General features: G+C 40.8%; 1 protein-coding gene across 1 annotated transcript; it reads right to left on the reverse strand.

The window, feature by feature from the left end:
* Positions 1-495: 495 nt before the first annotated feature.
* Positions 496-12857, reverse strand: MYEF2 (myelin expression factor 2). Its single transcript, XM_072148242.1, has 17 exons — positions 12412-12857; positions 8844-9043; positions 7810-7862; positions 6974-6981; positions 6005-6098; positions 4723-4914; positions 4360-4513; positions 3866-3915; positions 3713-3773; positions 3177-3320; positions 3014-3085; positions 2422-2529; positions 2244-2342; positions 1931-1999; positions 1367-1566; positions 1077-1128; positions 496-989 (listed from the first exon to the last, which is right to left on the reverse strand). The coding sequence occupies exons 1-17, from the start codon at positions 12534-12536 to the stop codon at positions 826-828; spliced, it is 1845 nt and encodes a 614-aa protein (XP_072004343.1). The 5' UTR covers positions 12537-12857; the 3' UTR covers positions 496-825.
* Positions 12858-13762: the final 905 nt, after the last annotated feature.

Genomic DNA, 13762 nt, shown 5'->3' on the forward strand with positions numbered 1-13762 from the left:
TTTGGGACACATTCGATTTTAATTGTTTGTTTCATTGTTTATCAGTTCTAGGAGAAAGGGGATTTTTTTTTTTTAATTATTTGAAAGAGACACTAGGGTATTTTTACCCTAGATTGTTGGATCCCTCATACCTCCATCAGACCCCTCATCGCTCCATCAGACTAATGAAGACGACCGCGCGTGACCATTCTGCTCCATTAATCTCTGTAGAACCGACGGAGATCAGTGAGCGCCGCACTCTGCAATCTCCATCAGTTCCATAGAGATAAATGGAGACGATCAGTCATGCGCGGATGTCTACTCCATTAGTCTTACAGAGCGACAAGGGGTCTGATGGAGTTATGCAGGACCCCTTGTTTTCATGATCTATAGGTGTCTCATCACCAAGAAGTTATATACACAAATAGCCAGAACAGATTTTGTACCATCAAGGTTTATGTTTAACAAATTAAAAAAGCAAAAACAAATTTAAAAAAAAAACACAACAGACCAATGTTTACCAGTTTCACTCAACCATTTAAACAAATTTTATTTCGTCATTATGGGGAATTGGACTGTGCTGGAAAGATCAAACAAAATACGGCTTTACAACCCCACAATGTAGACTCAAACTAGGTGTGAGAAATTGGCTTTATTAAAAACAGTAAGTCAATTCATATAAACAGAATGACCAGGGAAATGGTGTTTAAAAATCAAAATATATAACAAAAAATACATTAAACACCACACTAGCACAGGCATGTATCTTACCTGCCCTAAACGTTTACTAAAATGTATTTACCAAAAAGACTGAACATATGTGGGAATGCCACCGGACATAAGGAATTATGCATTGCGATCTATGCGGACATCAATTTCTCTACCATTGATTTTTATGCCATTCATTAGTCTGCACGCCTTGTCTGCAGTTTCTGGCGCATCATATCTGACAGTTCCACAGCCTTTAGATTTTCCATTCTCCATTTTTATCTCTGCAAACATAACGCGACCTACAGGGAGAAGAAAAAGTCATTAACATTTTAAAAAGGAAAAATCAGAACACTTAACAGTTCAACTCTGTATCCAGTTTCACTTACCGCACTGGCTGAATTTCTCTTTCAGTTTTTGCCAAGTCAGATCAAATGGGAGCTAAAATTGTAAGAACATTTTTTTTAAAACTATAGTAAACATTTAACCAAAAAATAGGTTATATTAAATACTACTGGGAGTGCAACCACTGGGAACCCAAATCATAGGAATGGGAGCTCCTCATGTGAACTGAACATACATACAATTCCAACCATCTGAATGGTACAGACAGAAGTAAAAGGTGATATATGTTTGAGAGACAGGGAATCCCTTGAATAAACAAGAGGCAACAACTTACATTTCTCACAAATATCTGACATCCTTTGTTTCCTCGGTCTCTCAAGCCACCTCCTCCTATTGGAGTGGAGCCGAAGCCTCCAAACCCTCTGTCCATTTCCATGGGTCTATCCAAGCCACCACCAATGCGATCAAAGCTGGAGCTCATTCTGTCCATGCCAAGTCCCATACTCATACTATTCACAGCACTCATCCCAGAGCCTATACAAAGAATAAAATAGAAATATTACAAGACTGAACCTTGTATATTAATCATAATTATTTATGCTGTTCTCCCTTAGGTGCGCTGTATTAGGGTTATTTTGAATTTTAATGTCAGGTACCTTTACAGTTGACTGTAAACCTGTTCTTCGAAGTAAAGGTGAAAGGAATTAAGCTGATCAGATTTAGTGCTCCAAATATATAAAAGCCACAAGTCTGACCAATTAACAGTACTGTATTCTAAAGGGCTTCTTTTTGTCAAGACATCCAGATTAATGTCCTGAGAGCTGTGGGGCAAGTTACCAAGTCATATCCAAGGCAAAAAATAAAAATTTAAAAAAACAACACACACTAGATAACTTACTCATGCCAGATCCTAGGGGACCCAGTGAAGAAGAGCCCATTCCACCAAAGCTTCCAACCATGGCACTACCTATGGAGGAAACCACAGAACATTCTAAGCTTACAAGGCTTTGGATGGACAATAAAGTAAAACAGCAGAGTTACCAACGTCTCCCATTCCAGGAGAGGTTCCGGCCACTCAGCTCTTATTCCCTGTAGGACATTTCAGCACTGCAGTCATCATTACAAATTGCGTCATTGCTGCAGGCAAATTATATCCGAGGATAGATGGGGGTTGTAATTTATTACTAAAACGAAGTATGGTGTCAACTTACTCATGCCTCCAAAAGAATCTCCAAAGCCACGGCTTAAGCCAATATCACTCCGGCTAAAATCTCGGTCCATGCTGCTTCCCATGCCCCCTCTGTACATATCTAAAACCAAGAACAGGTGTCATATCAAGCCATTTGGCACAAGCAAGGAGGCGTTACTTTGGATATCAAAACTCCTTACCTCCTCCCATGGTGCTCGCCATGCTTCCCATGCCTGCCATGCTACTTGACATGCTGCCACTCATGCCAGATCCTATGCTGCCCCTGAAGTCATCAACAGCTCCCATTCCTTTAAAAAAAAAAAAAAAAAAAAAAAAAGTGTTGTAAGAATTGCAGATTTAAAGAGCCATTCGCAGTTTCACCGTAGGGTACTCTAACGACTGGCATACTGCACCATTTATGGCATCTAGTCTCAAGAGCCAAGCCTAGGGGGTGTTAAATCAGGGCCATATCAAAGTCAAAATGACATGACACCAATTTATGGTCAAACTGTTTGACTCAGGCATCATAGGTTTTAATCCAAATTGGGTGTAGTTTGACAAAAAAAAAAAAAAAAAAAATAACAGGAGGAAGAGATCTGTTTATTACTGTGATCCCCTCACCCCAAGTGGCCCGTCAGTGACTCAAAAACAAATGAATTATATTTAGGTTCAAAAACTGACAATTGGACCTGAAAAGTGCCGATTATCCCATATAAAGGGGGCGGTTTCCCCAAGACTAGCAGCAGCAACAATGTTTATCCGCGAGGGGAATAAAAGTATCCATAAACTTACCTGACATTCGGCTCATGCCACTAAATCCCGACATGTTACTTATTCCATCCATGCCACCAAATCCACTAGCAGCTGGGAGGGGTTATTAATAATAAAAAAAAAGTACATTACTATTGATCAAAACATTTAAGCAATTACAGGCGGTAAAATATTGAACACTTACCTCCCATTCTACTCATTCCACCAAACCCAGGGCCGTCCATGCCTGATGGTCCCATGCTGCCCATTCCACCACCCATTCCAATCTGGGTTGCACTAATTGGTTGTCCACCAGGTCCAAGTCCCATACCGATTCCTCCTAAGCCACCTATAAAAAAAAATAAAACCATGTTAAAATACTATAGGCACCAAAACAAAGTGTACTTATTAGGCTGGGATCACATTGTCTTTTGTACATGTTCTGCAGGTATGTCAGGAAAGCACCTGAAGTTCATGATAAAACGCCTCAGTAGGTCTACTTGACTCCGGTTAGTATATGTGCAATAGACACTGTATGGCACCCCTCAGTGGTCGTTATTAAAGAGACCTTGTGGTGGTACATTGACGTGACTGTCCACATGCCTTACAAATCTGTAAATCTATAAAAATATTGATTACAAAGCCAATAAATGGGCACTATTAGGGTGCCACAAACAAGCCTGAGCCGAGTCAGCTTAAACAATTTTTAAAAAGTTGACAGCAATGGCAACTTCTACTTACGGGGTAACTGAGGTGGTTTTTCCATTGCATGGAAGTCATCTGGTGGGAGAGATTTGTCATCCTAATCAACCAAAAATATTTTTGCAAATTAAGGGACAAAGCTTTAAGGCATTAAGAGTAATACATTGAGTTTGTGAATGAAAACTTGCTTACCATTTTAACATGCATTGGGCGATCGAACAAAAACTGACCATTGAACATTGCTGCGGGAAACCAGTTAAGGAATGGTAACACAGAGGCTTGAGGCTTTCCTATCCAGAGGCTGTCCTTTTATGCACTTAAAAGCTAATAAAAGCCAATCTACACCCTCCAACATTATACGCAACAGATTTGATGGAATTCTCACTATTTTGAAGTTTCCCCATTTGTTAACTGAACAAGGATAATTCTACAGCTAGCTTCCACCCAGATTATTTTGCACAACGTGCCTTTAATTTTTCTGAAAAGGATTTTATGATTTTAAAAACAAATTGAAGGTTAGCCACGAGCCATTTTTTTTACAAACATTAGGGCTATAAATGAACACTGTAGCATACCTAAAGAGCTGTGATTTAAAGAACTAAAGTAGCTTGCCTAGAACTAGTCTATTTTTAAAAAAAATTAGTCTCCTTTAAGCCCAAAACATTATTTAAATGTGAAAAGGATACATATAGCCTGCACAGCTTCTATCGCTTGTTCAAAGGTGACTGTTCCCATCCCTCGGCTTTTGCCATCTTTGTCCTCCTTTATATCAGCTCTCTTCACATTGCCGGCAATGCTGAATACTTCTTTCAGTTTTTTCCATCCAACTTTAAAATCAAGCTGAAAAAGGAAATGTAAAACAAACATTTAATGTTGAATGCAAACAAGGCAGTGTTAAAAAGGAAAAGCTTTGCCTTAAATACAGATGTCCACTAATGTTTCATAAGTATAAGCATATCCAGGTATGGATGCAAAACGGACAATATGTTATGACACCAGTTTTCAAAACAACCCAATAGCACAAAGCAGAAGAACAGTGAAATACTTACGTTTGCAACAAAAACCGTTGTTCCAAGTCTTCCAGCTCTTAGCGCACTGATAATCTCAGGTGGGATGTTGGGGTTGTTGACAATTGAAGGAGGGAGGTTCATTAGACCAGGGCCCATGTCTGCATTATGACCCCCAGGAAACGGACCTCCACCACGCTGCAGAACTCTACGGGCATGCTCTCCCTCTGGATCCTACAGATACAATGTTTTTAAAAAGGTAATAAAGGCTCTAAACCACACGTTTTATATTGCAGGATGTTTGTGCCCATGAGCTTTAACCCCTTACCAACACGTGACACAGTAGCTGAGCCCCCTCCACAGCTGGTAAACGTTTGCTGTATAACACCGGGTGTTAACTGGTAAAGATCTTGGTGAAGATTGCCGCTCACCGTGACTTCACCAGTGAAAGGGGGGCAATCGGTTGCCATGACAGCCTTGGGTCTTCCGAAGACCCAAGGCAGTTTTTAACCTATTCATTCTCACATTTTAATGAATGAGGAGGAAAAGCCATATGCAGTATGACAGTATATGATAGGATCAGACAACCTAGGGTTAAAGTACCCAAGTGGGTCTGAAAAATATTAAAGTAATATTAAAAAAAAATAAATAAAAATTCAAAATGCTCCTTTTCCCTAGAAGTCAAAAATGACCAATAAAAATCAAAAACAAGTTTGGTATTGGCGCGTCATTTAACCCTGTAACGGAAAATAGCGGCCAAAGTTGGCTTGACTTTTGCCATTTTGAAAAATATTTAAAAAAATGTAATAAAAAGTGATCAAAAGGCCATGCAGTCCTTAAAATAGAAGCATTGAAAGAGTCATCAAATGCCATAAAAAGACAGCGCCCACAGCTCCATACAAGTAAAGTTATTAGCGCCAGATGGCAAAAAAAATAAAAAAATTGTGCAGGTGGTGTATGAAAACATAAAACCTATACAAAATTTGTTATCCCCATGATTGCACCGACCCAAAGAATAAAGACGTCATGTCATTTGGCCATGAAATAAAAAAAAAAAAAAACGTTATGCCACCAATTTAACTCCATTTGTAATCCCCCCCCCCCCCGGCGCGCTTCCCAGTACACGGCAAGGAATATTAAATACCGCCATTAGTATTCTGCAATTCGTTATACAGAAAACAAGCTCTCACACAGCTATCTACATGGGAATTGAAGGTGGGAGTGAAAAATAAAAACTCAAACAAAAAGGGCTTCAGCGTTAAGGGGTTAATCACCAAACTATTTCAAATCTAGTAACTTAAAATTAGAAAAATCAAGTCCTTACCGCTTTGATGTTAAGGGGTCTTCCATTTAGATCATGTTTATTCATTACTTCAATTGCTTTTGTTACAAATTCCATATCTTTAAACTCAACCACACTGCAAAAGAGATAAATGTTTGATACGGCCAGGGATGGACAAACAAGCAATATATATTATATTATAGCATATTCTATTATATATATTTTTTTTGGTTATAAATTTGATATTTTTTTTTAAAAACCTTGGCCTAATTTGACAAACAGAACCACCAGAATTTGGACACTTGGCCAAGTGCGTGTTGCACAGTAATTTAAGCCTAACCTGCTCTTTGAGAAGTATGGAGGAATATGACTGCTGACACTATTAACCAGCTAATGTTGCTGATATTAAAAGGGTATTCCTGGCATATAGTTAAAACAAATGATCCAATTTTTAACTTATTGCTTTAGCTATATTGGGCAAATAAGATCTCTGTGCATTATAAATCAATTTGTTCACACCATGCAGCTGCTTAACACTAAAAGTATCCAAATTAAAGGGAACCCGTCACCACTATTTTCACAAATACAGGTAGTGGCAGGTTCCTATAGAGCTCTAGTAACTATCTGACACCCTGCTTTTAGCTAAAAATTGTTCCTAATGCTACAAAATCTATAGGACCTGCGATGATGTCACCCTGGTCACATGACATTATAGCAGCATACAGAGATGGGGAGGAGCTGCTGGATTCAGCCTGAGGAGGCCACGCCCACCTGGACTCTGTGTAGCCATGCTTAGTTACCAGATAAAACTACAAAGTTGAATATATGGGAATCTCAGGGGCATCATTTTTAGCTAAAAGAAGGGTGTCAAATAGTTATTAGAGCTCTATAGGAACCTGTCACTACCTGCATTTGTGAAAATAGTGGTGACGGGTTCCCTTTAAGATACATTATAGTACTCACTAAAAACCTCAAATTCTTTTTAGACAAGGTGAAAGAAATAAGACTTACCCACAACCCTGAATCCAAAGTGTCATAAAAGAAAAAGAAAATAAAAAAAACAGAATAATAAAATTAGTACATGAACAGCAAGTGTGACATTTGGAGTTATACAATTACATTTAATTAGGGATTAACTTTGCTGCATATATGGGATATAAAAAAAAAAAATTAACCATTTTTAAATTGGGCATTTGCCACTTACAAAAATGTCAGACATTTAATTTTAGATTTATTTCTGCTTTATACAACTGTAAATTTAAAATTTCATATTAGAAAAAGTACAACTTTTAGCATTAACAAGCGTATAAAATTTTAAAAGCTTAAAAAAATAAAAAATGATCCCAGAATGCAGATCAATCGCGTAACCCATAGCCAATGACTCACTTGTCTCATCAGGAAAATGGAAACCTGAACCAGTTTATCAGTTTCAATTTCAGAGTCTAGCTCAATGACTCGAAACGTTTCCAGTACTGACAGTTGCGCAGTCCCGCAAGCCACAACAGGCATGTCAAAAATATATTCTAGACAAATGCAGTACAATCCCAAGAACTGTCAGATTTGCCAGGGAGTTTTAGCAAAGAACAAGTTAAAAGGACCAGCATACAGAACCTTCCATACGTCTGAATTGCGCTTTTAGCAGCAAACAAGGATTGTTCAAGAAAATGCTTGGAAACAATGAATATGCAACCTCATAATTTGGATGGAGTATCAGGCTATAAGCCTTGGGACATTCATACTGCAATACAGTATAGGAAAATGAAACTTACTTTCCAAATAAAAACTTGTACAGTGATAACCGATGAGGGACTTTACACCTCAAACAGCTTGTTGCCCACGGCACTTACCCTTGATTTTCCTTCAGCATCCTTAAAGAGCTCCACGTATGTAACCTCACCAACTACATAAGACATACAAAGGGAAATACCAAGAAACAAAGCATTTAACACCAGTAACTTTCTTTACTGTGCCCTGTGCACAGCACTACAAAACAGATGACCTATTATTCACCAACACTCAGGCACAGAACCAACATACCAATGGCTACTGTCATTTAGCTACTTGTCTGGATAGCAAAGCAGCCACATTGTCAAGAGCAATACAATCTACCAGATTTTACACCTCATACTAGATGGAGGGTTATTTGGTATGATACAGTTGGTGAACAAATTCAGATTAAGAATAATTACTCCCTAAGCAACTTGTTAAGATAAATATTAGAACGTTAAAAAAATTTCATCCGACTCACAACAACTGTTTTAAGGTGACTTTCTACCTGAATGTCTTCAATGGTAAAGATTGTCTTAAGATCCAAATTAACAAAATCAATGTGTTTCACAGCAAGCTACAAGCAAAGGAATACAGTGAATAAAACCAATCAAATAGTCATGTCACCTTACAACAGAGACACCAAAGACAATTACAATTATTACAATATTGTACAATCTACCGGGAGACCAAAGTTTACATTTGGGCTTTTAGTCCTTTCCAAATGACATCTTGTATGGAAAATAAGTCCCACCCGACCTAAATTTGGTAGTAATTAAGCCAATTTCACAACTGCAACAGGCACTAAACAACTGCACAACGACAGTCTTTGGCATTAGAAACAATGTCACCAGAATTGGCCCTTACAATATGTCACTACATGACAGACAAGCAATCACTGCTTTTACTTTTATCAAAACGTTTTGCATTATTGGCTTGTTCCCAGACAAAAATGCCACCAATTGATAAGCCAATATTTCAGGTAACTGGTATTCAGAATACCCTCTAAAATTAGGTACATTACCTCGATTACCTGCTGAATCAAGACTTTGGGAATAGTTAATATATACATTTATGGTTGGGAATGTGCCTTTACTACAGCGACAACGCTTACCTTTCTCCCTCATGAGGTCCTTGATGGATTGCCACTTCATGTCATATGGAATATTGCTGATGAATACCCTATTGCGACTTTGACCCTTCTTTTCACCAGAGCCCGGTTTCTCTTTCCCATAGGGATGGAACCTGTTTCCCTTTCTGTTGCCAGCTTTTTCTTTCAGTGGCTTATCTTCTTTATTGGACTCCTCACTGTCTCTATGTTACGGGAAACAATGACATCAGCATAAGGATTTAAGTTCTTATCAGACATTACCTTTTTCATGTAAAACCTGCAGCTGGGAAAATCTTCAGTGTAGGATCCAGTGCCGTATAGATAATGTATTGATGGCTGCAGAACCGAGGACTGGAGCCAGAACAGAGAAGAACACGTGCTAGTTTAGTGCCAGTCTGTGTTGCAAGATACAGACATGCAAAGGCCAACTCAGCTGGTTATTTACTATACAGATAGACAGCATTTCTGTTATTACCACAGGAAAAACTCAACTGTGAGCATTGAGTGCATCAGGCTTGTTGACTTCTTGCCTAATGTATGGTCATTGTCTTCTGGATGGAAAATAACCATTTACCTTCAATGCATTAGGGTCTTCTGAGCCATAAATTATGATATTCTGAGATCTGTATAAAAACCAAACTATAGATACTCACCCTCATTCCTCTTCATTCCTATCACGGCGCTGGTGGTCTTTAAAGATGACCTTTTACCATCTCACACATATGGAGATTAACATACCTCACAGTAGGGGTTGCTACAGATTCAGGGGAACTTTGAATGTTACTTCTAGCCCCCACGGTTGCCAAGACATGAGTAAAGATTTGAGACCATTATATTCCTTTCTATTGTCAGAGCTTGTGCTGAGCTATTGCTGCTTGTGTTCTACTTGTCCCAGCTCCTCCTCTCTGACAGTGGAGAGGATTACAATGGTCAGATACAGGGACAGGTACCTACACAACCCTGTGGGCTAGAAAGAAAAGTGCCCCTGAATCTGTGTAGCAGCACATACAGAATGGTAAATCCTCCTCCACATGTTTGAGGTGGTGAAAGGTCCTCTTTAATGTTTACATTAAATCACCTAGAACAAAGACCTCTAATTAGTGCAGAGCACGGGGACAAGATGTCGGGCGCTCCGGGGTAGTAATTAAGCACACCCTTGCCACATCCATTTCCTATGCTGGGAGAGGGATGTGACTTCATGCAAGAAGTGGCACCGTACACGGGGAAAGATAGAACATGTCCCATCTTTCCCAGTGTTATGGTGCGTGCATCTCTATGGAGAGGGGGTCAAGACTCCTCCTCTCCATGGCGCCAGACGCATGTCCGCCCGGCCACGGCTCGGCGGACGTACATTCATGTACATGTGCCCTTAGTCTCCAGCGTGTCAACAATAAAGACGACCAGCACCAGGATCGGAATGAAGAGGAGCGTGGGGATGGGGGTGCGAGTAAGTGTAGTTTTTTTTTTATATAAACAAGTGGTTGTTTTACTCTAACAAAGACGCATATTTGGTGCTTTAAAACATGATTATTTAGTATACTATGATAGCTTTTCTGTATTTGTAGGGGAAAACTGCAGGTGCATGAGGGACTTCAAAAAAGGACCTCACCCAACCTTTTCACAGTCAAAGGGGTTAATCAGGATCCATTTGGGTTCATAATAGGTAACTTTTGTCCCCAACTGCATCTGCATTTAATTTGCTCCTTTACTTTTAACATGTGAACACCTATTAGGATTCCAAGGCCCAGACACTGATCTGGACTCCCCTCAAGTGCTAGGGGTATTTAGAATAATATTTAAGACACATAATTGGATAGCTCTACATTTGGTAGTCCCTACTGCCCTACCCTAAGGCCTCATTCACATGGCCGTTCAGGGGACATATATACATTGCATCTATGCCCCCCATAGGCCGGCAATTGGCGCGCAGCACCGTACCGATCCATAGCCGTGAAAAGATAAGACATGGCCTATCTTATCTCAGCACACGGTGTCGTGCGCCATATATGCCTATGGAAAGCTGTGCACCACCGGCGGGCAACGGCAGTGTGAATGCGCCCTAAGGGATTCCAAAGCCACAATTAGCTCTTGCACTATTCCGCTACTGCTGCAAGGGAGGGAGAGAAATGTTGGGGTTTTGGGACTGTCCTGTTTTCTGTTTTTTTTCTTTTGTCCTTGTAGTCAGTGTAATCAGAGAACGTATGCCTTTATGTTATTCAATAAAAAGTGACTACAATTGTGTAAGCTTTTTAATAAGCTTTGTTTATAAAGGGAACAGCCAAAACTATAGCTCCCTCAGCTCCATTATAGCCATTTGTTTGCGGTTTCTAAATCAGTTTCATGTTGGGATGGTTGCTTAGCAGCAGTGTGAACCTGCCTCTGGTAACAATTGCTAGAATGGAGCTATGACCCCACATGTCTTCCTAAATATATTTATGCCATATTTAAATCTATGCAACATATTTTCATTATTTTCTTTAAATTTTGAGTTTTACCAATGTTAACTACTGAATCCTTCTGCTTACTGGCAGTTACAATATGCTTGCATGCATGGAACACAGAACTACCATGCACTAAGCTACCAAAGATTGTTCTAGCATCAGATATTGTGCTGATGGATCATGGGATTGATGGCAGAGCAGGGGGAAGTCTCAAAACCGAGAGGGAGTACATTTGAGCACTTATAAACCAGTAAAGTGCTGCACATTTAGAAGTAGTGCAGTGTGATAGAATTCAAGGTGGTGGTGCAAAGGTGAGTTATTTTAAGTGTTATGATCCAACAACACCACAGGATATAAAATCCATTGCTGGTGAAAAATTTTCAAGCCCAATGATGGATGATCACACATGTAACCATTGTAGATGCCATTTGGAGCCTGGTTCACAAGTGCTGTATAGTAAACCCATAAAGCTCCTTTACCAAAGCGTTAATAGTAACAGAGGCTATGGATAGTCTGGATGGCATGTGGCCAATATTATACCAGCCTGGTCACCATTTCGGAGCAGTATTAGTCCCAAGATAGAAGATACGGTTCCTATTTCCAATCAAGTATATAGCCTTAATAGTTGCATCTTCCAAATTAAAGGTCTTCCCAGGGCTAAGGTCACCTTGGAGGTCGGCAGATTGCTTTTCATGCTCTGTTAATAGCAGCGGTCTGTATTTTGCCTACCATTAAATGCCAACAGAAGGTCCATTACAGTTGATGGGTATGGAAGGTGAATAGAGACCTTCCCTCTTTACCTTACAAGGCCCACATGAACTGTGTCTGAGACTAATCAAGAAATATCAGGAAGTGTCTGCATCACAGGTCAGGATTACTGAGGAGCTTTGTAATGGCCGCCTTCATTACAGACAAGAATGGCGGCCAAACAAAGCCGGGCTCACCCCGCATTCCGGGTTTCACAACCTGAGGTAAAAAGCTGCGCATGCAGCGCAACAGACACAATGGCGGGACCAGCCTCACCCGGGCTCAGTGTATGATACACACAGCCGGGCGCATCATCTCTACCCGCCCCCCTCCTTCTCCATCCACCGGCGGCCGCCATTTCCTGCACATATGTCTGCACCTACTTCTTCACTCCATTGGAAGGGCTCTCCTCCGCCATGCTCGCATCACACTGGTCGTCGCACAGGCTGTTGTTGTCGCTGCCGTTGTTGAGCGCATCCTGGGAGTCGTGCTGGTCGAGTTCTGCCATTTTGCTGGACAAGGGCCTTCCTCTCAGTGCGACCGTCAGCGAAGAAAGATTCAAAAGGCCGCAACGCGTCTCCTTTCCCCTAAGTGCGCAAGCGAAGCAAAATCTCGCGAGAGCGCACGCCCCGCCCACGTTATGTTCCTCCCGTGCAACTTTATTGTCCACGAAGTGTGCGGACACTAAGGGAAACAATAGCGGCCTACACAGGTGGGCTCAAGGCTTTGTTCTCCCGGCGTATTAGTGCACAAAATGTCCCCCACCTCACACTGCTAGGAACACCGCGTGTTAAGGCCGGAATCCTTCATACGGATTTCTGTCGTAGTAAATAAAATGTTAGCAGTCTGTATCAGGATTTTCTACGCAAAGGAAGCAAATATATAATGAACCTCATTTATCACAGCTGCCGTCCACTGGGGCATATCCGTCTATCACATGATTACGCCGGGATATCAGGGAATGCATCTGTAAACGCGGACAAAACGCAACGTGTGAATGCAATCTCCAACTTGAGGTGTCTTCTGCTGAATTAAGGCAGTGTGACACCGCTGTGGAGGATCTGTGAGGCTGCGTTCACACGTTGCATTCTGAAACACAATACAAAAGGTTTGGATTGTGGCTCAAAGGCCGCGGTCACACGATCCGCTAGGTGTCCGTACATAACGCGACGCTAGCGCACAGGGGGCGGTCCTCGGCCCCAAGCGATCGGCTTATAAATCACATGCGTTTCCCTGTTAACACATGTGCGTTCGGGCCGGGGACCTCCCCCTGTGCGCTAGCGTTGTGTTATGAACGGACACCTAGCGGATCGTGTGACCGCAGCGAAAACCATGTGAATGTGGCCTGTATCCCACGTTGTGTCCTGTTTTATGGAATAAACGCATCTTATAGTGGGCACACTATGATCCAGCACTCTATAAACCATAGCAGGGGAAAAAATGGATAATAATGCAAACCGGAATCAAATAGCTATGTATTTCAAATATTACTTGAAATTTTACTAAATATAAGTCCACAAACAACAGAAATATATATGTATGGTCCCTAGAAAACCAATAAGCAGCTTTCATAACAGAAAACGAATAAAACAACAATAAGTACTAAGGGGTAATTTATCTGAGGGCGCGTTCACACGTTGCGTTTTGACCAGCGTTTTCATTGCGTTTGAAGAGCATATACAACAGCTGAGGAGAGGTGATTTGCCTAATTACATCACTGTTAACATTTCCATT

The sequence above is a fragment of the Engystomops pustulosus genome, chromosome 4 (genome assembly GCF_040894005.1).
Source record: "Engystomops pustulosus chromosome 4, aEngPut4.maternal, whole genome shotgun sequence".
NCBI lineage: Eukaryota > Metazoa > Chordata > Amphibia > Anura > Leptodactylidae > Engystomops > Engystomops pustulosus.